Genomic DNA, 27,665 nt, shown 5'->3' on the forward strand with positions numbered 1-27,665 from the left:
AACTACTGCCCTCCCTCACCACTTATTGGGTATGCCCTTATTGCAGACTACAATTTGTGGCAGTAATCTTAAGACTAGACCATAAAACTGAATTACTGTCAAGCCTGCCATTTAGTGAAAACATCCAAGAGACCCTGCAAAACAAATCTCCAATAGCTTCAGTACCTTTTCAATGTGGATAGGTCATATAATAATAATAGGGAACTGAATAACTGTATGGACCAAAGCCTCTTTTATGTGGTTGAGGATGGCATTGGCTGCGTTTCTGAGAGAGGCTCTCAAATTACAGTGGGAATTGCATCACACTTTGAGCAGTATTAATGGGCATGTAATATGTTAATGCAAAATTTAAAAAATCTTTCACAGTAGACGGATGTATACATGTGAGTGTGATTGGTGCATCATTCTTTACATTATTGCATCATGTGTAGCATGGTTTTCATCTTAAAGCTTCTGGTGGATATAGTTAAACCAGAGACAGCTACTGGTGAAGCAAAATATCTGCATTTACACCCACACTCTGGCAACCACTGTAGAGTGCATTACTGAGAACACTTCCCAATGTACCACATGTTGAGATTTCTTCCACTCGTGAGCAGTGCATTGGGGGGGGGGGGTGGGAATAAGCACTTAAATGATTCTTTTCATGCTGTAATTGAACTAATCTTATTTTCATTGCCCTTTTGGAGTGATACTTAGGAGAGTGTAATGTATTACTTAGTTGTTTACTGCTCGAGGATCCCTATCAGGTCGGATTGAGGAAGGACATATGAAGCAATTCAGAGGCGGGCTGCTAGATTTGTTACTGGTAGGTTTGATCATCACGCGAGTATTACGGAAATCCTTCTGGAACTCGGGTGGGAGTCTCTGGAGGAAAGGAGGCGTTCTTTTCATGAATCGCTACTGAGGAAATTTAGAGAACCAGCATTTGAGGCTGACTGCAATACAATTTTACTGCCACCAACTTATATTTCGCGGAAAGACCACAAATATAAGATAAGAGAGATTAGGACTTGTGCAGAAGCATATAGGCAGTCATTTTTCCCTCGTTCTGTTTGGGAGTGGAACAGGGAGAGAAGATGCTAGTTGTGGTACGAGGTACCCTCCGCCACGCACCGTATGGTGGATTGCGGAGTATATATGTAGATGTAGATGTAGTTAGTCCTGTCTGAAAGAAACAACTATTTCAAAACCCTGTTTGTTCAAGAGTCTCCACAACGAGTTCCCTACCAAGTCTCACCACCTGCATTTCTAGTAAATGCCTGTACCAGTGTTGGCTCAGATAGACGAAAACAGTCAAATGCCTTCACTGTGAATTGTCCTTCTGCCTTCTGCTCTGTACTGCTCGGGAGTGCAGACTGACCAGTAATCCCTTTCCTCCCTCTCCCACCTATGTCAGGACACGACATAGGTACAATATTTTGGTGCCAGGTGTGGTGTTGTTTTCGGTGGAACTGATTTTTTAGATAGGTAGACACTTCGTTCCTGATCAGCCCAATGTCTTGACTGGACTGACGGCTTTGTGGTTCTGTTAGACGCAGCATTGGGACTCCAGTGAAAGTAGAAGGGGCGAGAAGAACAGAAGAAAGAAGAAGATACCGGACCTAGAAGCCGGACGCCGGAAGACGGGGCCAGGGCAGCCTGTCTTCAAGACTACCGACACCGCGGACGTCGGGGGAGCGGCGGAGCGCCAACGAGATGGGGCCATGCGGTCCTGGGAGGACAGCCAGGCCAACGCACTGGCCACACCATGGCAGGGCAGCGCTGAGACACGTCCTTCAGGCGTTAGCAGGCGCTTCCAGCAGGGGAACGGCTTCAGCGGTTGCGGGCTACGCGACACCACGCTCTTGAAAGCTTTCCATGGGATGGTTGACATCTTATCATCAAGGATCTGACAGTTCAGGTTTCCCACATTCCCATGATGCTCACTTTTGAGTTAAATAGACTTGTTTCTGTTTGTGTTGTCCTTCTTTGTATAATTATATTTCATTTTTTATTGGTCCTTTTAATCATTAGTCATACAAGGTATACAATGTGATATTGAAAAAGTCATTGTTATTTACAATACACATTTTTAAATCAGACAAAATTATTTTCATTGATTTAGGTTTAACATTATCACAACTGAAAATTCAGCTTTCATACATGATATTTAACACAAGTAATTCAATCAGTTTTTTAACTTTTGATTAACATTCCATTCATTCTTTTTTTAATATCTGGCAATAAATTTTTATGTTTGAAGATATTCATCTATACTAAAGCAACACTTTTGCAATAAATATTTATGGACAGCAGTTTTAAATTTTGAAGTGTTATTTTCAATGTTATTAGGTAGACTTTTGTATAGTCTGTTTCCTGTTAGCAGTGGTCCATTTTGTTTTAGTGTTGTGTATGCATGTTGAACACGTATATCCTGCTTTCTCCTTGTGTTGTATAGATAGATACTCTGGTAACTTGATACAAGATTGTTGTTGTTTTCTAAGATTTTCCTAACAAATTTATTACTTGTAAAATATATAGACATGGTAGTGGAAGGATGTGAGGTTTCTTAAATAAGGGCTTGCATGAGCTTCTTGAGGCAGCATTTTCTATGTCTCTTACAATTCTCTTTTGGCATATAAACTTTATGTCTGGTGTTAGTGGACATTTATTTTTCACTGTGTGTCAGCACGTTGTAACTCTTTTTTCTGTCCTTATTACTAAATTGTTTCCAGAAAACCAGTCTGTGATATCCGCAGTACACTTTTTAATCTCATGCAATAATTCTTCTCTTTTCCTTTCTTTTATTATCACATTTGTGACTTTTATGTAATTATGGCTTGGACTGGTTGGTTCCAAGTCATTTACAAAGAGTAGAAACAGAATTGGCCCTAGAATGGAGCCTTGTGGTACACTTTATGTAATGCTCTGCTTTTCTGAGCAGGCTTTATTTTGTTCCCTTTGTGGACAGCAAGCTCAACTAATTGCTCTCTATTTTGGAGACATTATTTTATCCATTCCTAGGCTGGGTCTATAATACCTACAGATTCAAGTATCTTAAGCAAGATGGTGTGATTAATGACATTGAATGCTTTAGAGAGGTCTAGAAATATGGCTGAGATATGCTCTTTGCTGTACATTGCATTTAAGACTTCATTTAGGAATGCAAAAATAGCAGTCTCAGTAGATTTAGATTTTTGGAATCTGTATTGTATATCTGAGAAGTAATTATTTTTTTCTATGAAATTTATTAGTTAATTATTTTGGAAAAACCAGATAGTAATGAAATAGCCCTATAGTTTGACATTTCTGTTTTTATCTGTTTCTTGAACAGGGACTTTAGTTTTGCTACCTTCAATTTTTCTGGGAACACCTCTTCTGATAGAGAACGGTTACAGATGTTGACAAGTGGCCTGGCTATGAGGTTAGCACATGTCTTCAAGGCACAGTACCAACAGACAATTTGGGCTTCAGTTCTTTGATTGTAACAAGTATTTACTTGTCATTGCTGGGAGATACAAAAATAGATTCATTATTTATAGTACATTTGGACTAATTTCTAGGAGTACACTGTAAATTTTGAGCCATCTGTGTAAAGTAGGAATTAGATTTATTTGCAGTTTTTCTAGATTCAGTTATCACCATTAGGCAGTTAACCTTACAATATTTCATATGGCTTTCATCTTATTGGTGGAATATTTTATGCACATGTCATTTGCTATTATTTTTACTTGTTTAATAGGTATCAAATTCTGATGATGTGAGTTGTTTGAATAACATATGTGCTAATCTTTTGTTTGTTTGAGGATACCACAATCTCAGAAGTGATCCATTTATTTTTTGTTTTCCTTGTGTATATTTTCCTATTTGTTGGAGGGAAGCACAATTCAAAATAGTAGGAAAAATTACTGATAAATTTATTAAATTTTCCATCTGTGTGTTTGCAAATATAAATCTCTTTCCGGTTTTCTTTGCTGAAGTAATGGAGAAAGTGGTCCCATGTTAACCCTGTTTTGTGTGGGTTCCACAAAGATTAGCAATATTCTAGGATGGCTTGCAGAAGTATTTTCTAAGCAACCTCCTTTGCAGAGTGACTGTATATCCCCGGTATCTTATCAGCAAATTGAAGTTTATCACCTGCTTTATGTACATCTGAGCCTATGTGATCATTCCATTTCATATCCCTATAAATTGTTACACTAAGATATTTGTAGGTGTTGACTGATGCCAATTATTACTCATTGATGTTGTAGACATAGGGTGCTTCATTTTTGCTCTTTGTGAAGTGCACATTTCTGAATGTTTAAAGGAAATTACCAATCTTTGTACCACTTTGAAATCTCATCGATATCTGACTGAATATTAGTGCTACAAATTTTTCAGATAGTACTTCAGTAAACAAAACTGCATGAACTGCAAAAATTTGAAGGTTACTATTAATATTGCCTGCCATGTCACTAATATACAACATGTACAGCAAAGATTCCAACATACTTCCCAGGTGCAAACCTGACATCTCCTCTATGCATGTTGATGACTCTCTATCCAAAATACAATTCTGCATCCTCTGTGCCAAGGAATGTTCAATCCTTTCACATTTTCTGTGACATCCCATAAGATAATACTTTTCTTAATGAAAAGTGTTGTGGTACTGACTTAAATTTTTCCAGGACTCAGAAATTACTGCTTGCTTTGATCCATGACTTTTACTAATTCTGCAGCTGGGACAAAGGCAAAGATATTAGAGAAATTACATTTGATGCTTTCTATTGAAACATCAGAAGTGTTATTAATGAAAAGGGTGAACCTCTCATATCCGTCCAGAAGGTGGAAGGACAGATGTAATGTCAGGTGAGTTGTGCATGTTAGCAAATCATGTGAAAGGTCAGTGAAATTGAACGGATTCATCTTGATGGATTTGAATAGGTTCTGTACTACATAGAAACAGCGGGATGAAAGTGAGAGTAGCTTTAGGTTGTTGAGTATTTTGCTGAACAGCTTTTTGCGTACTGTGCCACAGTAATGGATCAGGAAACACACAGCCTTGTGGTATTCACTGTCTATGGGGCACCAGCAAAAGTGTCTGTCGGAGAGACAGTTTAAGTATGGTTATAAATGGTTTTCTGACAGGCAGTGGTGACTGAAGATACCTGGAGTTCTTGATATCCAGACTTAGGCTGTTCTTGCAGTAAAATTCCATGCAGGGTTGAGTGAGGTGATAGAATAGCTGCTGACAGTTTGTTTTTATATCTTGCAATCTTCAATTATTTATATGTGAGACTGATGGTCGGTGGTTTGCCTGACCATGAAACTCGTTAACAATAAAATCTTCTGATGAGTTTCATACAGATCATAGGAGAAAGGTGTTATGTCATAATATCATGAGTAATGACTCTATCACTGTGTTAATAGAGAAGTAGCATAAGGAAAATTGCAAGGAGATCCATAAAGTAGACAGTATAGATAAAAATTTTGATGTTTCCTTTACCTGTTTTTGCAGCACTTTAAGTCTTGTTTTCCTTGAAACAAGTTAGGGTGAAATTGAACAGAAGCAAGAATAAGGGATAGATAACTCTTGGAAATATAGTATCTTATATTAGGAAGAGAGAGCTCCACCTAATTCAGAACAACCCATAGCCAAAGACTGAAACTCGTTACCAACAATATTATTAGGGGAACAAAGCACATGCACTGTGCTAAAAATAATAAATAAAACAGTCCAGGAACAAGGAAATGACAGATTTAAGAAAAAAGAAAGAAAAGAATAATGACTTGAATGAGACTGAGCGTCCAGAGACACACTGAAATAATTGCCTGCCAGAGTCAATGATTACTTCCTCAAAGTGGAACCAAGCAATGCAACCCTTAACAGACAACCAGATACTAATTCACTGACTGTGCTTCTGCAGAACAACAATGTGAGTTTAGAATTCTTCAGAGGACTGAGGATAGTGATTCTGAGTATTGTAATCTTTTGCTGATTTGATAAAACTAGTCTTGTCCTGTCTTTGTGGTCAGTCATTGAGTCAGGGCATATTTCTGATTGACTTAAATGTGCTGTAGTAACACTTATCTATAGTACTGAAGACAGGCATACCATCGCTAATTGTGGGCTCAATTCAATCCTTCCAGTATATTCATGGGTTTTTGAAAGGGTGGAATGTGATAAAATGCCAATTCATTTATCCAAGCAGTACTTGTTCGCTGCCTTTCTTGGATTTTGTAGGAGATTCTTCAGAGGTTGCGGAGTATGGGAGCTCACAGATGAAGTCCTGGTGAAGACAAAAGGAATTACCCTATTAGTAAGTCTTGTGACCTTTAACGTCCTTTTGTGATGCAAGCAAGCCATTCTTAGCTGTTTGAAATTGTATAATATGCATGATGAAGATCATGCACATCATGGATTACGTTTGGCAGTCTGGATTGCTGTGGCACTGATGGCATCCCTCTTGCTTGGATGGTGTCATTCACAGCAGAGGTCAGAGGGCCACATTGATACTGTATCACAGGCTTGAAGATAGTCTCCAAGTGGGGGATATATATGGGATTGCACAAGGATCAGTGCAGGGCCCACCTTTTCTTTTTTGTTTTTTTAGGTGACCTTCCTGTGACTTTGATGGGTTCTTAAAAACTGTCATAGCATTATTGGTCAGGAGTCCAAGCTTCACGTACCAGACACAGCTCAGCTCAGATGCTGGCTGAATGTGCCTACAACTGGTTCATGGTTGGCAGTTTGAGTCTTAACCTCTCAGGGACTCATATTATGCAATTTTAAACAGACAAGAATGGCATGCTAGCATTGGAAGCAGGCTTAGCAGTCATACACTGGGTGAAGCACTGTATGTGGGATTCCTTGAGGCCATGGCTGGACAGCAAGTTAAAATGAGTCAAAACATAAATAGGTGGAATGGTAAGCTCAGTTAACCCATTTTCGGGCCGTGGAGGATATAATTCCCACTAAATGTATTTCATTACAGCATTTAACCTTTTAACTGCTCTGGACATATGCCTTTGTAACTGTCCCTGTGTGCTCTGAACGTGTTTACATGCACCACCAGTCCTTCTACCTGGTACTCTGAACTTGACTGCAGATAGACATGTTCAGAGTACCAGTTAGAAGTACTGGTGGTGCGCATAAACACATTCAGAGCACACAGGGACAGGTATAAAGGCGCGCGCGTTAACACGTGCAGAGCAGTTAAGGGTTAAGGAAATATGTGTTACCACTTGCGTATGCTCCTGACACCTGGTGGCAGTCCTCCGCACCAGTTTTAGTTTCTGTTTGTTATTAAATATGGCCTTCAGGACTGTGGGAAGTATATATCCCAAACAATGGTGTTTTAATGGTTATAAGGAAGTATGGTTACTGCCCAAGTGGTTTCTGAAAGGGGCTTGGGAAGTACACTTACCACAAAATTAATCTATCTTTTGTGGTCCTTGGGAAGTATGCTTACCAACAACTTAGGGATATCCCAAAGCTTTTGGGAATATGTCTTACCACCGCTGTCTACTCCTAACATTCTGTGGTAGTACACTGCACCACATATGAAACTGCTTCAACAATTAATTTCTGTTTGTCATCACACCACTACTGTGTCAGAACACATTGCTTTACTTCTGCAATATACATTATTGTGACTTGTATCAGCTCATATCTTTATTGTCTGACAAAATTGCAAGGATTGTTTTCACATTTGTGGTAATTATACGTTAATATTGATAACAATTATTTTTTAAATAAAGTAAAAGAAAACTTAAAATAACATCAGAAAATACTGTTAATTTTTTATTTGTAATGGCAACATTTAACAGCTCACTAAAGTTTTAATAGTTTTAATACCTCACAAAAGTGCTGTGGTGATATGTGTACCACCATAGAAAAATAAAATTATCGAAAAATACACTCCTGGAAATGGAAAAAAGAACACATTGACACCGGTGTGTCAGACCCACCATACTTGCTCCGGACACTGCGAGAGGGCTGTACAAGCAATGATCACACGCACGGCACAGCGGACACACCAGGAACCGCGGTGTTGGCCGTCGAATGGCGCTAGCTGCGCAGCATTTGTGCACCGCCGCCGTCAGTGTCAGCCAGTTTGCCGTGGCATACGGAGCTCCATCGCAGTCTTTAACACTGGTAGCATGCCGCGACAGCGTGGACGTGAACCGTATGTGCAGTTGACGGACTTTGAGCGAGGGTGTATAGTGGGCATGCGGGAGGCCGGGTGGACGTACCGCCGAATTGCTCAACACGTGGGGCGTGAGGTCTCCACAGTACATCGATGTTGTCGCCAGTGGTCGGCGGAAGGTGCACGTGCCCGTCGACCTGGGACCGGACCGCAGCGACGCACGGATGCACGCCAAGACCGTAGGATCCTACGCAGTGCCGTAGGGGACCGCACCGCCACTTCCCAGCAAATTAGGGACACTGTTGCTCCTGGGGTATCGGCGAGGACTATTCGCAACCGTCTCCATGAAGCTGGGCTACGGTCCCGCACACCGTTAGGCCGTCTTCCGCTCACGCCCCAACATCGTGCAGCCCGCCTCCAGTGGTGTCGCGACAGGCGTGAATGGAGGGACGAATGGAGACGTGTCGTCTTCAGCGATGAGAGTCGCTTCTGCCTTGGTGCCAATGATGGTCGTATGCGTGTTTGGCGCCGTGCAGGTGAGCGCCACAATCAGGACTGCATACGACCGAGGCACACAGGGCCAACACCCGGCCTCATGGTGTGGGGAGCGATCTCCTACACTGGCCGTACACCACTGGTGATCGTCGAGGGGACACTGAATAGTGCACGGTACATCCAAACCGTCATCGAACCCATCGTTCTACCATTCCTAGACCGGCAAGGGAACTTGCTGTTCCAACAGGACAATGCACGTCCGCATGTATCCCGTGCCACCCAACGTGCTCTAGAAGGTGTAAGTCAACTACCCTGGCCAGCAAGATCTCCGGATCTGTCCCCCATTGAGCATGTTTGGGACTGGATGAAGCGTCGTCTCACGCGGTCTGCACGTCCAGCACGAACGCTGGTCCAACTGAGGCGCCAGGTGGAAATGGCATGGCAAGCCGTTCCACAGGACTACATCCAGCATCTCTACGATCGTCTCCATGGGAGAATAGCAGCCTGCATTGCTGCGAAAGGTGGATTTACACTGTACTAGTGCCGACATTGTGCATGCTCTGTTGCCTGTGTCTATGTGCCTGTGGTTCTGTCAGTGTGATCATGTGATGTATCTGACCCCAGGAATGTGTCAATAAAGTTTCCCCTTCCTGGGACAATGAATTCACGGTGTTCTTATTTCAATTTCCAGGAGTGTAAATGTAGTCAGTCAATCGCAATTCTAAGAGGACAGAAAAGAAATTATCTTCACTGAGTAGCTACAAAAAATGTGCACTCGAAAGGGTTAAGTATGTTTTGCACTTGGAGGGTCTGTTGATCTGAAGATGTGAGTGTCTGCTTATTTCACATATTTTCACTCCTTATTATCTTGTGTGCCCTTTTAAGAATTTTGGGATTCTTGCTCTCACCCCTCATTAAATTTGTCCCTTAATGGTTTTTGTTGCTAACAATAAAAATCAGTTTCAGCTTCACAATCTCAATGAAAAACAAGAATCGTCATATAGACTTTGCCTTCTTGTCTACATATCAGAATGGTGTTATATTCCCTAGTGTGAAGGTATTCATTGAGTTCCCATTAACATAAAGCAAGAAACTGGGAATTCCAAACAGTTCCAAAGAGAAGTAGAAACATACCTTGTCAACTCCTCTTCCTACAAATTATCTGAATATTTAGACTGGAGACTTTTAAAGTTCTCTTAGCTACATAGAAGCAGTAGTAGTCATTGTAAAGGTGAATGTCAAGAAGTGAAGTAATGTAAACAGGACTCTGTTTTCAGATGTAGATAAATATTTTCTTTGAAGAACAACAGTGTAAACAAGTAAATATTAAGTTACCAATAGAAGATAAACAACACCTACCATATTTAATATAACTGAAGAAACTGTTTTCAAAATAGCACCTGTCTTTGTGATTTACTTGGTTATATTTCACTGGAATAATTATGAATAATTTTAACTTGCACACTTAATAGTTTAATCTTATAGTGCTGGTAAAGCTTTTATGAGTTCGCACAGACTAAGTCTTTGATAGCAAATTTCTTAATTTAAGTCAGTTATCAGTTTGGATCATAATGATCATTGTTGGGTTCACCTATCTCCATAAACTTAATAAATGAGGCAAATAAAAATTTTAGCACACCAAGATATACAACCATGATAGTGCTGTAATGAACACTCATGGCACCTGACATAGGGCTGCCATTAGTCTTTGTCAGTGAATGTCTTAATGACACGACCAGGGACATTTTTGTGCTGCATAGTCTTAAATTAACATAGATGTAACGTCTGTAAATAGAACTGACTGAGTGTTAGCTTTAATGGTAAATCATTTAAAAAGAAAAGAAAATGACTGATACTAGAGCCCTGAGGGACACTGTGCATTCTAAACATTAATCTGCTGTGTATGAACAGACAATCACTGCTTACTTTCTGTTACATAGATATAATATAAGCCACTGTAGTGCACTACCCAAATCCCATACTTATGTGGTTTGTTGGTGTGCGTGGATATTTTGAGAGAACAGGTCTGATTTTTATAATTGCCATAAAAATTGTGCTCCTTAAAAATTAGTGGTGATTATTGTGGTCCTGTGTGACAGAAATACTTGAAGGTGAAACACTGTTGTTGTAGTCTCTTTATGCCTTGAAAAACTTCCTTTCCAGTTCTTTGGGAAGGAGGACATTTCTTCTAGCATCTTTGTGCTCTTTATCATGTGAGCTTTCTTCTTCCTTGTATTTTTATTATTTTTAGGATGAGATTATGTGAATGTGTGGTGATTCCTGCGCATGTTTACATAGCTGATTTCAACAAAATCCGATTATCTAATATCTGAAGATAAAACTATGTTTTTGAATAACCACTTTTCCCCATTTCTACAAGAATGTGGTACTACATTAAGTCTTGACAATATATTATTGAGGTCAGTCACTGACACCAAATTTCTAGGAATAGGGTTACAAAATATGTAAATGGGACTGCCATGTGAGAACTATTGAATTAAAGCTTTTAAAATTTCCCTATACTTCACCTTTACTAAACTAGAGTGCAAGGAAATCAGAATGGACCAAGCCTATTACATGTACTTCTGTTCACTACTTCTAATGTGGATTAATATGCAACAAAATAAACACATTCATACCCACAGCATGAGAAGCACCTGTAATATCCACATGACTCAGTCTTCACAATATTATGAAAAGCTGTCAGGCAAAACCAAACAATGGAAAAACCTGGATGGAATGTAACGGATAGGCACAACAAAAAGACCGTCAGAAAGTGAGCTTTCTAATAACAAGGCCTTCCTCGAATTAGAAAACATGCTCACACACATTCTTGCAAACAACTCACTCACACATGATCATTGTCTGTGGTGGCTGAAGCTGGTCTGGACAACTGTGTGTGAGTTGCATTTGTGTGAATGTGTGTGTGTGTGTGTGTGTGTGTGTGTGTGTGTGTGTGTGCATGCATGCAGCCTTTTGGCTGAAGGTATACATACTTAGCATTCTTTTTGTTGTGCTTGTCTGTGACCACCATCTCCACTATGTGATGAGTAACAATATATACTTTGCTTAATATTACATATTACATCCTGGATTTTCCGTTGTGTGATTCAGTTCTGAACAGCATTGTATCATAGCAATCTATCCTTTTCATAATATTGTCATTTATTTTTCCAAAAACAGACTTGCTCTTTATCCCACATGCTAACAAAGTATTTAATGGGCCAAAATCAACTAATTAATGATGATGAATGTGCAGATAAGGGATTTAGGTCCTAAGAATAATGGAAACTCAAGCCACCACAATCCTCATACAAGTAATAAAATGGTATGCCATAAATAGAACTAAATTTGCTCTACTCATGTTTGTCTCACTGTACTCTGATCTGGCCTTGTAACACTAACCAAAATCGGCCTTGCTTTGCTGGTACCGTGAACGGCTGAAAGCAAGGGGAAATTACAGCCACAATTTTTCCTGTGGGCATGCAGCTTTACTGCATGGTTAAATGATGATGGCATCCTCTAGGGTAAAATATTCTGGAAGTAAAATAGTCCTCCATTGGGATCTCTGGGCAGGGACTACTCAGGAGGATGCCATTATCAGGAAGAAGAAAACTGGTTCTACAGATTTGAGAATGGAATGTCAGATCCCTCAATTGGGAAGGCAGGTTAGAAAATTTGAAAAGGGAAATGGATAGTTTAAAGCTAGATATAGTTGGAGTTAGTGAAGTTTGGTGGCAGGAGGAACAAGACTTTTGGTCAGGTGAATACAGGGTTATAAATACAAAATCAAATAGGGGTAATGTAGGAGTAGGTGTAATAATGAATAGCCATGCAGTCTGAGGTGTCTCGCCAATGTTTGCGCAACTCCCCCCCCCCCCCCCACCTCCCCCCCCCCACCCCCCACCCCCCACCGTTGGAGGTTCAAGCCCTCCCTCGGGCATGGGTGTGTGTGTTATCCTTAGTGTAAGTTAGATTAAGTAGTGTGCAAGCCTAGGGACTGATGACATCAGCAGTTTGGTCCCATAGGAACTTACCACAAATTTCTGAAATTTAATAATGAATAAAAAAATAGGAGCATGAGTAAGCTAATACAAACAGCATAGTGAACACATTATTGTAGCAAAGATAGACTCAAAGTCCATGCCTACCACAATAGTACAAGTTTATATGCCAACTAGCTCCACAGATGACAAAGAGATTGAAGAAGTGTATGATGAGAGAAAAGAATTATTCAGATAGTGAAGGGAGATGAAAATTTAATAGTCATGGGGGAGTGGAATTCGATTGTAGGAAAAGGAAGAGAAGGAAAAGTAGTAGGTGAATATGGAATGGGGGTTAGGAATGAAAGAGGAAACCGCCTGGTAGAATTTTGCGCAGGGCACAACTTAATCATGGCTAACACTTGGTTTAAGAATCATGAAAGAAAGTTGTGTATGTGGAAGAGGCCTGTAGACACTAGAGGGTTTTAGATAGATTATATAATGGCAAGACAGAGATATAGGAACCAGGTTTTAAATTGGAAGACATTTCCAGGGGCAGATGTGGACTCTGACCACAATTTATTGGTTATGGAATGTAGATTAAAACTGAAGAAACTGAAAAAGGTGGGAATTTAAGGAGATCGGACATGGATAAACTGAAAGAACCAGAGGTTGTAGAGAGTTTCAGAGAGAGTGTTGGGGAATGATTGACAAGAACAGAGGTAAGAATACAGTAGAAGAAGAATGGGTAGCTTTGAGAGATGAAATAGTGAAGGCAGTTGAGGATCAAATACATAAAAAGACAATGGCTAGTAGAAATTCTTGGGTAAGAAAAGAGATATTGAATTTAATTGATGACAGGAGAAAATATAAAAATGCAGTAAATGAAGCAGGCAAAAAGGAATACAAACATCTCAAAACTGATATCGACAGGAAGTGCAAAATGGCTAAGCGGGAATGGTTAGAGGACAAATGTAACAATGTAGCGTTATATATCAGTAGGGATAAGATAGATATTGCCTGCAGGAAAATTAAAGAGACCTTGGGAGAAAAGAGAACCACTTGCATGAATATAAAGCGCTCAGATGAAAAACCAGTTCTAAGCATAGAAGCAAAGGCAGAAAGGTGGAAGGAGTATATAGAGGGTCTATGCAAGGGCAGTGTGCTTGAGGAGAATATTATGGAAATGAAAGAGGATGTAGATGAATATGAAATAGGAGATATGATACTGTGAGAAGAGTTTGTTAGAGCACTGAAATACCTAAGTCGAAACAAGGCCCTGGAAGTAGACAACATTCTATTAGAACTACTTAGAGAAAGCTTTTGGCAATGTTAACTGGAATACTCTCTTTCAAATTCTGAAGGTGGCAAGGGTCAAATACAGGGAGTGAAAGGCTATATACAGATGACAGTTATAAGAGTCGAGGGGCATGAAAGGGAAGCATTGGTTGAGAAGGGAGTGAGACAGGGTTGTAGCCTATTTCTGATGTTATTCAATCTGTATATTGAGCAAGCAGTAAAGAAACCAAAAGAATAATTTGGAGTAGGAATTAAAATCCATGGAGAAGAAATAAAAACTTTGAGGTTTGCTGGCAATGTTGTAATTCTGTTAGAGACAGCAAAGGACCTGGAAGAGCAGTTAGCAGAATGAATGGTGTCTTGAAGGGAGGATATAAGATGAACATCAACAAATGCAAAACGAGGATAATGGAATATAGTTGAATTAAATCAGGTAATGCTGAGGGAATTAGATCATGAAATGAGACACTTAAAGTAGTAGACGAGTTTTGCCATTTGGGGAGCAAAATAACTGATGATGGTCGAAGTAGAGAGGATAAAAAATGTAGACTGACAATGGCAAGGAAAGTGTTTCTGAAGAGAAATTTGTTAACATCAAATATAGATTTAAGTGTCACGAAGTCTTTTCTGAAAGTATTTGCATAGAGTGTAGTCATGTATGGAAATGAAAAATTGATGATAAATAAGAATGCTGAAGATTAGATGGGTAGATCACATAACTAATGAGGAGGTACTGAATAGAATTGAGGAGAAGAGGAACTTGTGGCACAGATTGACTAGAAGAAGAGATTGGTTGGTAGGACATGTTCTGAGGTAACAAAGGATCATAAATTTAGTATTGGAGGGAAGCCTGGAGGGTAAAAATCACAGAGGGAGACATGAATACACTAAATGGATTCAGAAGGATGTAGGTTGCAGTAGTTGCTCAGAGAAGAAGACGTTTACACAGTACAGAGTAGCATGGAGAGCTGTGACAAACTGGTTTCTGGACTGAAGACCACAACAACAACTTTACAACCAAGATTTCTCTACTAAATATATTACAGTTTCTGAGCACTCAAAGCTTGTCAAGATAGTGTTTACAAGAGCAAATACTGTAGGTCAGCTGATGAAACCATAACCTGTAGGAGCCATAACACATTTAAGCAGGCATTTCTGAATTTTAAGACATGAACAATTTAACAAGAACATATATAACACTTACAGTCATTTTGCAACTTCCAATACAATTCATACAATATATTAACAATTTATTATACAATACATAATCTTATTGTTTCTTTTCTTTTCAAAGTGCCAAACTGTCTTGCTTGAACTCTTCAATTGAATAATAACATTTTTCCACTAGTTATTAAATAACAATCTTTTTAGTGTGCCGATCTCCATATTTAACAGATTTGTGTTATTTAATTTATTGTAAATTTTTAATCCCAGGTACAATGGTGTTTGAGTGTAAAATTTTAAATTGTGAGAGGTAAGCCTGAAACTGTGTCTGTGACAAGTACTGTAGTTGTGGTTGAAATGAAAATTGTCAAGTGAGTTTTAGTTTTTATATATGAAAATAAAAATTTTGTAGATTTACAGAGAAGGAATGGTTAGTGTTTTAAATTTTTTAAATAATGGGTGACATGATGTTTTGACTAAACACATGTTTCTTATGATTTTCTTTTGAAGTGTAAGTAATTTCCAGCTCTTCGTAGAGTTTCCCCAGAAAATTATTCTGTATTGAATAACAGTTTCAGAGTGGCTGTGGTAGACTGTCCACCTGGTGTCCATAAGGGTGGAACCAGATAAGACATCACATAAGCTAGGCTCTTTAGTTTGTTTGCTAAGAAGCTACATGGCCTTCCAATTTAATTTTTTGTCAAGATTTAGACCTAGAAATTTTACATAACTTGGTTTAGTCATTTCCTGATCATTGTGTTTTTTTTTTTTAGGATATGCTGATGATGTTTTTGCACTGAACTGCACTAATTATGTTTTTGTGACATTGAGCTTTAATCCATTTTTCTGAAAGCATAAATTGTCATTTTCAATTAAAACCAGGGTGTCACTTGCGAATAAAATGGAGTGAACATCAATGCTTAACGGTAAAGCATTTAAGTACAGCAGAAAAAGATAAGGCCCTAAAATTGAGCCCTGTGGGACCCCAGTCCGAGAATGATTTTTTTTCCTGGTTTCTTTCTTACAAATAAGATTTGAACCACTGTAATGCCCTGTCCATGATCCCATATCTCTCTGACTTGTGTAGCAGTAGTAAGTGATTGAATGAGTCAAAAGCTTTGGTCAAATCACAAAAAAATCTGTGAACTTTCTACCCTTGTTTAAAGCAGAGCTTATTTTTTCAGTGAATTTCCTGGTAGAATTTATTATATTTTTCCCCTTTTGAAATTCAGACTGAATTTTAACTGTAATATTGTTTTCTATAAGAAAGTTTTCAAGATGTTTTGCAACAATCCTTTCTGTCACCTTAGAAAAACTGGCAGCAGGGTAATAGGGCAGTAATTTCCCATGTCATCTGGCAAGCCTTTCTTGAACCATGGTCATATTTCAGCATTTTTTAACACATCCGGGAAATATCCTTCCTCAAATAGCCATGGATGAGAAACGATGCTATAAACAGCCTTGGCTACAGTGGCTGGAATTTCATCCCACCCAACTGATTTCTTGTTTTTTAAGGACACTGTAGCATCCTCTACATCTTTTGGAATAATTCTGTTGAATGTTTTAAGGCTTGCATTTAATTTTATATTTACAAAGTTAACATCTACCTTGTCCTGGTGGACTGTGATATCTACTTCTGATTTTGCCACATTTATGAAAAAGGCATTGAAACAGTTTAACATTTGAAAAGGATCTATAATTAAATCAGTTTTAATTTTAATGTGGACAATTTCTTGGCACTTGTTCTTTACTCCCAATTCAGATTTTATGGCACCATAAATTGCCTTTGATTTATTTTCATGTTTACTTATATAGTGGCTGTTAGCAAATTTTTTTGCTGCCTGTACAACTTTTTTGAATGCATTGTTGTATCTCTTTACATGCTCCACAAAGTCAGCATTTTTGTTTTGTTTTAACTCATTGTGAAGCTGTCTTTTCCTGCCACTAGAAGCTTTTATTCTTGGTGTAATCCAATTTATTTTATTGGCTGCTCTTTTTCATCAGGCTTGAGGGTGAATAGTTTCATAGAAAACATCTAGGAAACAGTTTAGGAATGTTTTGAAATTCTTTTCACTTGACACACTGTTATCTAGCGGCCAGTTTATAGTTCTTAGTTTGGTAGAAAATATATTTAAATTCTCTTTGATAAAGATCCTTTTAAAACATGTTTTCACATATTACGATTTCCCTAATTTTGAAAGCTCTATGAGCAGTGCTGAATGATCTGATATTCTTAAACTGAAAATTTGTCAGAATATTGTCAGGACATGTTTCAGAATGGCTATTTCTTCTAGTACATTCAGTGAAATTTAAATTAAAAGTATATTTCTAAATTAAGTCACAAAAATTTACAGTGTTGTTAAGCATCATCGCTTCTGAAAACAGCTGAAAGTATTTGAAACATTTGGGGTAGTATACCCCCACGGAATTCCTATTACATTTGATACTGAGTGCAGTGTAGAATTTGCTCCTTCTCCTTGTTTATATTTATCAAGATTATTTTTGTACACAAAGTAGCCCCACATTGGTTGAATTGATTACAAGACGTTCCAGTTCATAAGATGGATAAAAATATAGATGCACAGGACAGCAAAGCAATATTCCTAAAATATGTCTATTGTAGGATCCTGGACGTTTCACTGTTTTAAGCTCAAACATCACAACATTCCTAAAGGAGAAAGAAGTTGCTCTAAAAGATTCAAGGAACACCTGTAGTGTGAAACATATTTCAATATGTTTTGCAAATTTGAGATATTGGTGAACCATGGAAATATGAGATAGTAGTGAACCAATGGATTCCATGTGCCTAGATTTTTTAAAGACACCAAACATCATACCATACTGTTAACAACTAACAAAGGCAGGAATAGTTTCTGTGATATATTGGTGGCATGAAGAAATATGTACTGGTAGAACACAATACCGGTTGTCCCATTTATCTTGACTACCCTAAATAACTGTTTGCCCAGATGCAAATTACAAAATGTTTCAAGCAAATGTTCTTTAGTCATCAGGGGGACATGAATCACCATGATTGCCTTTGTTGTACCTTTGTTTTTTACAAAGATATGGAGAGCAGTATGACTTTTTTAAATGGCACCCTGTATTTTTTATTTGGTAATTCATTTCCTCTCCTAAAGACCTATCCAAAAATTTAAAACAGTGTACCATTCACTGAAACACAACATTATTAATTACATAACACAACATTGACTTTGAGCCCGAGATCACAAACTCGTCCACTTGCTGGAGTTGTCAGAAAACAAATGAAAACCAAGTAAAAACATAACACAAAACTGACTTTGACTCTTCTGTACCATTGCCCAGGAGTAGAACATTCAAAAGTGCTCAAGGTGGTGACCCTGGATGCCGATGCACTGGCACACTCGTTGAATGAAAGAATTATTTACTGCTTCCAGTGTTGCCTGCTGAAGAGAACTACAACCAAGCATGATATGTTGATGCATGTCCTCTGGAGATGTTGGAATATTGTGATAGATAACGTCTTTAATGCATCCCCAAAGAAAAAAAGTCCAGAGGATTTAAATCAGGAGACTTCGCAGGCCAAGTAACTGTTACTTCTTGACCAATCCATCTGGCAGGTTACCTTCGGTTCAGAACACGATGTGCACACAAGGCAATTTGTGCTGGTCATCCATCATGTTTATACCACATAAGCATTCTGGTTCTTAGTGGCACTTCATCCAGAAGAGGAGGAAGAATTCATGTGAAGAAGTTGACATACACAGTGCTGTTTAGACTACCATTGATGAAATAAGGACCAATAATTGTAGTAGCAAGCATCCCACACCAGACGTTAACTCTCTATTGACGCAGATGTTCCACCTGTCTAAGCCGTCATGGGTTGTCGCTGGACCAATAATGCATGTTCCTTCTATTTACCTGTTCTTTGTTTGAAAGGGAACATTCATTGGTAAATAGAACATTGGAGAAGAAGTTTGGGTTGGAGATGATTAGCTGCTGTGCCCACTGACAGAGCGGTACACGATTCTGGAAATAATTCCCATGCAATTCTTGGTGAGGATGAAACTGGTGACGTGTAAGAATACAATGTACACTGGTTTTAGGAATGCCAATCTTGTGTTCAAGCTGTTTTGTGCTCACGTGTGTTACAATTACAAATAACCTAAATTGGACAATCTCATAGATAATATTGCAGATAGAGCAAACCAAAGACTGCGATTCATTGGCAGAACACTTAGAAGGTGCAACAGGTCTACCAAAGAGATTACTGACACTATGCTTGTCCGCCCTATTTTGGAGTATTGCTGTGCGGTGTGGGATCCGCATCAGGTGCGACTGACGGATGACATAAAAAAAGTACATAGAAGGGCTGCTCATTTTGTATTATCGCGAAATAGGGGAGATAGTGTCACAGACATGACACGTGAACTGGAGAGGCAATCATTAAAACAAAGGCGTTTTTCATTGCGACGGGATCTTCTCACGAAATTTCAATCACCAGTTTTCTCCTCTGATTGCGAAAACATTCTGTTGGCACCCACCTTCATAGGGAGAAATGATCATCGCGATAAAATAAGAGAAGTCAGCGCTTGCACAGAAAAATTTAAGTGCTCGTTTTTCCCGCTTGCCATTCAAGAGTGGAACGGTAGAGAGACAGCATGAAGGTGGTTCATTGAACCCTCTGCCAGGACTTTATCATGAATAGCAGAGTAATCACATAGATGTAGAAGTAGATGGAGATGTGCATTCATAGCAATGGAAGTGAAAACAGTAAATTTGGCAGCGAGTCCTATGACAATTTTTTTTGTGGGTTGAAACTTCTGGTTTTCTAAAGCGTAGCTACAAGACAAGAAAACATCCATCAGGAAGGTGGGTTCTTGTCAGGATGTTGTTCTCTGTGCAGTTCTGCTGCCTGCATAGCATTTCGCCCACCTTCAACAACAACAACAATAAAAGAAACATTAGATCAATGCAGTTTGTAGGAAGGACAGCCTTTACTGTATGCCTACTCTAAACAACACTATTTAAAACTACTGTACTAAATGTACCCAAACATAAGAAAACAGTATTGCAATTACTGTTCTGCTTACATTCCCCATAGATGAGTAGCATCTCTACCTTCTCTTCATTGGTGTACGTTCTACTCATACAACTCTTCAACTGACGATGGTTGATGGTATGATAGGTGTGCATTCTACTTATGTTTGCATTTGTCCTCTGTCAACGTCAGCATGTGGATGTGTTCCATTACCCCAAGTACCTGCACTAAGCACTGGGAGTGTCAATGTCAGTGTTGTGTTATGTAATTAATAACATTGTAATTCTGTCAGAGACAGCAAAGGACTTGGAAGAGCAGTTGAACGGAATGGATGGTGTCTTGAAGGGAGGATATAAGATGAACATCAACAAAAGCAAAACGAGGATAATGGAATGTAGTCGAATTAAGTCGGGTGATGTTGAGGGTATTAGATTAGGAAATGAGACACTTAAAGTAGTAAAGGAGTTTTGCTATTTGGGGAGCAAAATAACCGATGATGGTCGAAGTAGAGAGGATATAAAATGTAGACTGGCAATGGCAAGGAAAGCGTTTCTGAAGAAGAGAAATTTGTTAACATCGAGTATAGATTTAAGTGTCAGGAAGTCATTTCTGAAAGTATTTGTATGGAGTGTAGCCATGTATGGAAGTGAAACATGGACGGTAAATAGTTTGGACAAGAAGAGAATAGAAGCTTTCGAAATGTGGTGCTACAGAAGAATGCTGAAGATTAGATGGGTAGATCACATAACTAATAAGGAGGTACTGAATAGGATTGGGGAGAAGAGGAGTTTGTGGCACAACTTGACCAGAAGAAGGGATCGGTTGGTAGGACATGTTCTGAGGCATCAAGGGATCACCAATTTAGTATTGGAGGGCATCGTGGAGGGTAAAAATCGTAGGGGGAGACCAAGAGATGAATACACTAAGCAGATTCAGAAGGATGTAGGTTGCAGTAGGTACTGGGAGATGAAGAAGCTTGCACAGGATAGAGTAGCATGGAGAGCTGCGTCAAACCAGTCTCAGGACTGAAGACCACAACAACAACAACGTTGTGTTTCAGTGAATGGTACACTGTGGTACATTTTTGAATAGGTCTTTAGGAGAGGAAATGAATTACTGAATAAAAAATACAGGGTACCATTTAAAAAAGTCATATTGCTGTTCATATCTTTGTAAAAAACAAAGCTACAATGAAGGTAATCATGCTAATTGATGTCCCCAAATCATGCTAATTGATGTCCCCCTGATGACTAAAGAACATTTGATTGAAACATTTTGTAATTTTTATCTGGACAAACAGTTGTTTAGGCTGGTCAAGATAAATGGGACACCCTGTATGTCATAATGGATTAAGAATTGCTGGTAGAGTTCTAGGTGTCACATAGTTTAAATTGTGTGGGGAAATAATACTATGAAGAAGACTGAAATGTAATGAACACACAATATCAGAATTAGTAACAATGGAGGCAAACTGAAACTTAGATTTACGGGCAGTGCTCAAGAAAAGTTAAGTGCATCTCTCAAGGAAACCATATACAAGACTATAGTGTGACATAGTGTACTGGACCACTGTTAGGATTCCTCATTAAGTTGACATTATAAAATATGCCAGGGGAATTCAGAGAGATAGTGCTAGGGACTTATAACTGAATTAAAGCGCCACACAGATATTCAGATATTTTAAATTAGGACAATTGGAAGGAAGGCAACATTGTTTTCATCAAATCCTGATGAAGTAATTTAGAGACCCAATGTTCAAGATAGATTGTATATCAGTTCTACTGCCTCCATTGTATATCTCATGTAGAAATTATAAGAATGATATGAGTAAACTTAGAATACAGTATGTATAAAACCATGCACACAGTCGTTTTTTCCTTTACTTTGTATACAAATTGGAGCAATGAGAGGGATTGATATTAGCTTGGAGTAGCCTCTGTCATGTTATGTGCAGTGGCTTGTGGTATGTACAGTTAGCTGCAGACATTAGTCTGCTAGTCCTCCCATCTACCCTGAGCTCTTCTAAAGTGTCCAAAATGATTTACCTGTCAGCGGAGTTATACACCTTCTTGAAATCCAGAAAGGTGTCATAATGTTGGAACTTTGACATATCTTTAAAATTGTCTTTAAACAATAAATCTCCTCAACCCATGATTTGCCTTTCCTAAAGCTTTTTTGATGTTCACCAATCAAATGATCTCTTTGCTGTTCAACTCTGTTTAAGAGAGATTTCAATAGAACTTGTATACAATTGGCAGAAGAGATAGGCCTCTGTATTTGGGGGTCTGCTCCATTGTCTTTTTTATGCAATGGATGTATTATAACTTTCTTCCAGCCCTTTGGAAACTTTTCAGTTTTCCATATTTCTGCTAAAAGTGCATTAAATCTTCTTTTGATATTATTTCCTCCTATTTTTAACATTTCTTGAGTTATGCCATCCTCTCCTGGCACTATGTTATTTTTGAGCGATTGAATTATCTCTCTTATTTCTTGACTTGTTGGGGGTTTAGAGTCTGGGTTTGACACAGATTTTTCAAAATTCAGTCTTTTATTTTGAAAATAAGCAGCAAGTATCATGCAGTTTCCTTTACTGTTTATCTCTCATTTTCCATTAAGTTGACAAAAACACAATGTTGGTGCTTTATACCCAGATATGTCCTCATGGAATATCTTGTAGGAATTTCAGGTGTTGTTTCTCTGGAAATCCTAGTCAATTTCTATGAGCCTGCTTTTGTTGTAGGCATGTTTTTAGTGATAAATTGTTTTTGAGATCGAGTTTTGAATCATCAGGAAGGACTCCCATCTTTCAAGTATTTGATGCTCATTGCATTGATTCCAAGCTTTTATTCACACATCAATGTCTTCATGCCATGTCATGTTCCATCACCTGCATTTAAATTTCCTGTGTGGCTGACGTAATTCCATAGCTGATGTTTGTAATGTGTTATGATTGTCGGATCACTCTTGAGATCTTGTTCTTGTATGTCACAGGTGAAAGCCTTGACGCTTTTCTCCAGGCAGTCTGTATCAGCTCTAGGAAACCAGTTCCTGTTCATCAATATTCAGAAATGGAAGAAAGTGTTTTATCAATGAATGATAAAAGAATAAGAAACCATTACTGATGTGCACTTTAGTACTGAAAATGTTGAATAATGAAGCTGTAGTAATCAGAGAAAGATTAACAAGAACTGCAATTTTGATGTATGTCACATTGTTGTTGACTTTGGAGATGCAGAAGGGAGAAAAGACTTATTTTTTTAAAAAAATACTTGTTATCTTAGTTTCAAATCCTATCCTGGAAATATTTTGCCTTTCACATTACAAAGCTGCAAGTCAAGTGGTTATGTATTGTAAACAGACCTCTGTTGATTTAATTGAAAAATATAATGTCATGAAGCTAATATTAAGCCTACAGAAGAAGAACAATAGTTAATTAATATAAATGAGGAAGTATAAGCTTTTCTCAAACTTGTGGCTTTTTATCTGATTCACATGGCTGCTCATAGCTGACCTAATTACAAATAGCATTAAGCAATATAGTGATAGTCAGTGCATGTGCAGTTTACATTTCTGTGATCTGCCTATTCCTTGTTGATCTATAACTTCAATTGTTCTACATTCTTGAAGAGATTTATGAAACATGATGAATGACTAAATTAATGAATGAATGAACAGTTAAGTGACAGTGTTTCCACCTGAGAAAATCATTGTGTTCTTACAAGAATACTTCCACTTTGACCCATTGTCTATGGGGAAATGTAGTTATCAAGTAATATGGATGCAGATATGAATTACTAGACTTCAGGCACTGAATATGAATACTGGTACAATAAATAATGTTTAGCCTGGTCATCGTGCATATGTAAAGACTAGTGAGTAAGCATGGAGGATATTTTTCTCGGCCTTGTATTTCAAAGGAGAGAAAAGTGCTTTCTTTAAAAAAAGAAAGAAAGATCATTCTTAGAAAATTACTATCTGAGAGCATAAACTAATGTGTGCACAGTGCTCATGATTTATTTCTATATTTTGTTGTAGTAGATAAAATGGTTTAAATTTGAAAAAGATATTTTATTTCAGTTACAGATTTTATAGGACATGCCCTGCATACTTTGTTGTAGTAGATAAAATGGTTTAAATTTGAAAAAGATATTTTATTTCTCTTACAGATTTTACAGCACATACCCTGCATACTGGAATTAAATCATTATAATATCTTAACAGGAAAGAAAAACGCAAGGCAGTTAGAATATAGAGTTTTTACTGTAACATGCCTCCTGAAATAGGGTAGTGTTTTAGAAATTCTATGGAATACCTGTTACCACTGTGAATCATTTGATATTCTATGAGTGGATGTTTCATCACGGCTACCTCTGCTACACTAGCTTCTTGCAGAATTTTATGGCCATGCACAAACTTCATTGTGATGAATCATATTTTACTGCAGAGTTATAGCTCTCTTATCTTATCTATCTCCAACAACCATAATCAAACAAGAAGGTGTGCCACCTGAGTTCTGTAGTCATACATAGGACATGTTGCATTCAGCAGAAATTTGAACATAGTAAACATGATTGAGTTACAACAAAGTGATGTGTCAGATATTTCTGATTAAGGGATACTTGCCTTCTGACACTTGTCAGCTTTCTGAGATAACATGAACATTTGTATCATGTTAGTGCATCAGATTTATGGATAAAGAAGAGAGTGTGTGCCAAGTGACTGAGTTTTTGTGGCTGCATGATATTTGTTGAGTACATTTCCAAATAGAATGAAAATGCTTTATAGTGATGATTTCAGCTTTGTTATAAACTGGCTATTTATTTCCTCAGTTATCATGAATAACTGTTTATGCAGTATGAATTACAGTTTTGAAACAGGCTTTGGATATGTTCCATTCAGCCCATTAAAATTAAACTTCAATGAAAGCAAAAAAAATTTTCTACCTCATGTATTTGAAAATAACAAAATTCTGTTGGTTTTAGATGCATCAGAAAATATGTATTCTCAAGTAAGTAGAATAGTTCCACTGAAAGTGATAGCTTAAACTTAACGTATCAATTTTATGCCAAAACAGTTAGAGCAAAAAGCTACATATGCTTCTACTCACGGGAGGGGGGGGGGGGACATTTATACATAAACTGGCATTAAAATACTTGTTTGAAATAATTTCATGTCAACTCTGTGGAAGACCGTGATTATTTCAATGTAGCAATTTACGAAACTTCAGATGAAAATTCCTGCTGGGATAGAATATGGATAATTTGTTAGAAAGACTACAAAGGACATGTAATTTAGGTGAAAATAAGACCACAAGCTATAAGTTAGTCTGAAAATCACACATCCCATACCACATTGTGACTTAACTAACTGTCAATTTTTCCATTTTTGTCTGTCTTCCTTTTTTGCTTACAGATGCAGAAGAAGTAAACTTGGTTACCAAAATATTTTATATTTAGTAACTGATATATGTATTGCAAAATTTGATGTCCTTCCTAAGCACCATGTAAATCAAATAGAAATAGAAAAATTCATGTTATTAGAATAAACATCAGTATTTTGAATAAAAGATGTATTAGAATAAAAATGAAACAATAATTGATTCAAATATTTTTGAAAATATATAGAAATTTTAGTTTTCATTAATAGCGCATTAATTTTCAGAATAGAATTTACAAACTGAAGCATGCTCTTCATCATTGGATTCATTCTATCCCTGAAGACTTGATGATTGGATTAGCACAATTCAAGTAAGTTCCTAGATTTAAAAATTATTTTATAGATTTTTATCTCCTTGTGTACAGTTATTCAAGACACATTTTACAGCCCCACTTTATGTTGAGCTTTACTGGAAAGATATGGAAAGGGTGCTCAGTGATGCAAAACTAATTGTACATCTCTTGTTCACTACAGTGCTCAGACTTGTTTCAGCCTGCTAATAATGACAGCTCTATGTTTAGGAGGTCAGTTTTGTTGCATTACAAACATTTAAACTGCTTTATGTCTGGATACATGGCTGTCTACATTTGCTCAGAAAAATGTGAGATGTCAGCTTTTTTTTATTTATCATCAAATGCAAATTAATTTTAATGATGTTTAGTTGTTAACATATCATAGATACTCGTTCATTAATAGCTACTTTAGTTTATTATTTTAATTCTTTACTGGTTTTTCATTTCTAAGGTTATGCCATTAAACACAACGTTCTCACGTTTTCTTACATCAGCATCCTAAAGATTCTTTTTCTCCATAGTCAGAGTTACACACAAAAGTGTGTGTGTTTGTGTGTGTGTGTGTGTGCATGTGAGACAGAGAGAGAGAGAGAGAGAGAGAGAGAGAGAGAGAGCAAAATCTAATTCTGCTGAAACTTTCTTGTCACATTTATTTTCCATACAAAACTGGAAAAAAATAGTTACTTTAGTGCAATATTTCCTTTATTTCTGTTTTTGTTATATGTATCAGTGTAATACCATCATAGTATAATATTGTTGCTGTGGGTCTGTGGGTTAAGGTATAATGTAGTTGAATTCTCATTCATAGGTTACATGTTTGAAATGGAGTGCTCCTTAGATTTTGAATAAAAATTATAACTATGATGTCTGAAGACATCCATTGAAAGGATTCACCCTCATACTGCTGACATTCTTGTCATTACAAGGCAGAGGAGTAAATAGAGATTCGTGAAATCTTTTGGCCATTGGGATGAGAAACTGCCTTCAAAATTCCAAAGGTGAAAGAATCAGCAATGACCAGTGGGTTGTGGATGTAGAAGGTAATGGAAGCCATTGCATTAAAGAAAGAAAATCTGGTCTCTAAGGTACTCAGATGATGACCACTCACATAGCAAAAAATTCTGTGTGTAAATTATCATGCCATTTAAATCTGTTAGCGAGGGCTGCCAAGGAGGGGGTTACCAGGAGGAGGATCAATAAGGATAATTTCCTATGAACTGGAATGTGAAATGGTGGAAGTGTGAATTTTTTAATGAAAAGAAAAGAATCTGTAGTGGAGAAAGAATGTGTTAAAGTGAGACATAGTAGAGAGTAGAAAAACAAAATTGATTATAGGTTAATAAGACAGCATCAGTGATCAATGGAAATGTTGTTGGCATCATCATGTGTAGACAGAAAAATAACAGCCTGAATTACAGTGCAGGGACTATTACTCTAAAGATTGGGGGGGGGGGGGGGGGGGGAGAATCTGAACACTAACAGTTCCACATGACCATGGCATAAGCTGATGACGAAAATGTAGAGAAACAATATGAGTAAATAGAGGAATTGACAGAAAATGTGAAGGCAGTGAAAATTTTATAGTTCTCAGTGAATGAAATGCTATGGTAGGTGAGAGAACAGAAGGCATAATTACTATAGAATGTGAACTGAGGAAGTGAAATGAAAGGGAAAGTGACTTCTAAACATCCTTGTCCAAAACACTGTAGAAGAAGGTATAACTGGAAAAGAGCAAGGAATACAGAAAGGCATCACTCATCAGTCAGACACTGATTTAGAAATGGAATACTTTACTGCCAAACATAGCCAGCTACAGTTTAGATCCTGACGATAATATAGTAGTGATGAACAGTAGAGA

The 27,665-nt window shown here is 37.8% G+C and overlaps 1 protein-coding gene across 1 annotated transcript in view; it reads left to right on the plus strand.

Annotated features, from left to right (window-relative positions):
• The window catches only part of LOC126260406 (calcium-activated chloride channel regulator 1-like), a 186,093-nt gene that overhangs the window by 48,219 nt on the left and 110,209 nt on the right, over positions 1–27,665 (plus strand). The window contains exons 2-3 of the mRNA XM_049957733.1: positions 24,945–25,086; positions 25,740–25,825. Of these exons, the coding sequence (XP_049813690.1) occupies positions 24,945–25,086; positions 25,740–25,825 (228 nt within the window). The remainder of the gene's footprint in view (positions 1–24,944; positions 25,087–25,739; positions 25,826–27,665) is intronic.

Source organism: Schistocerca nitens, chromosome 5 (genome assembly GCF_023898315.1).
Source record: "Schistocerca nitens isolate TAMUIC-IGC-003100 chromosome 5, iqSchNite1.1, whole genome shotgun sequence".
NCBI classification, from domain to species: Eukaryota; Metazoa; Arthropoda; class Insecta; order Orthoptera; family Acrididae; genus Schistocerca; species Schistocerca nitens.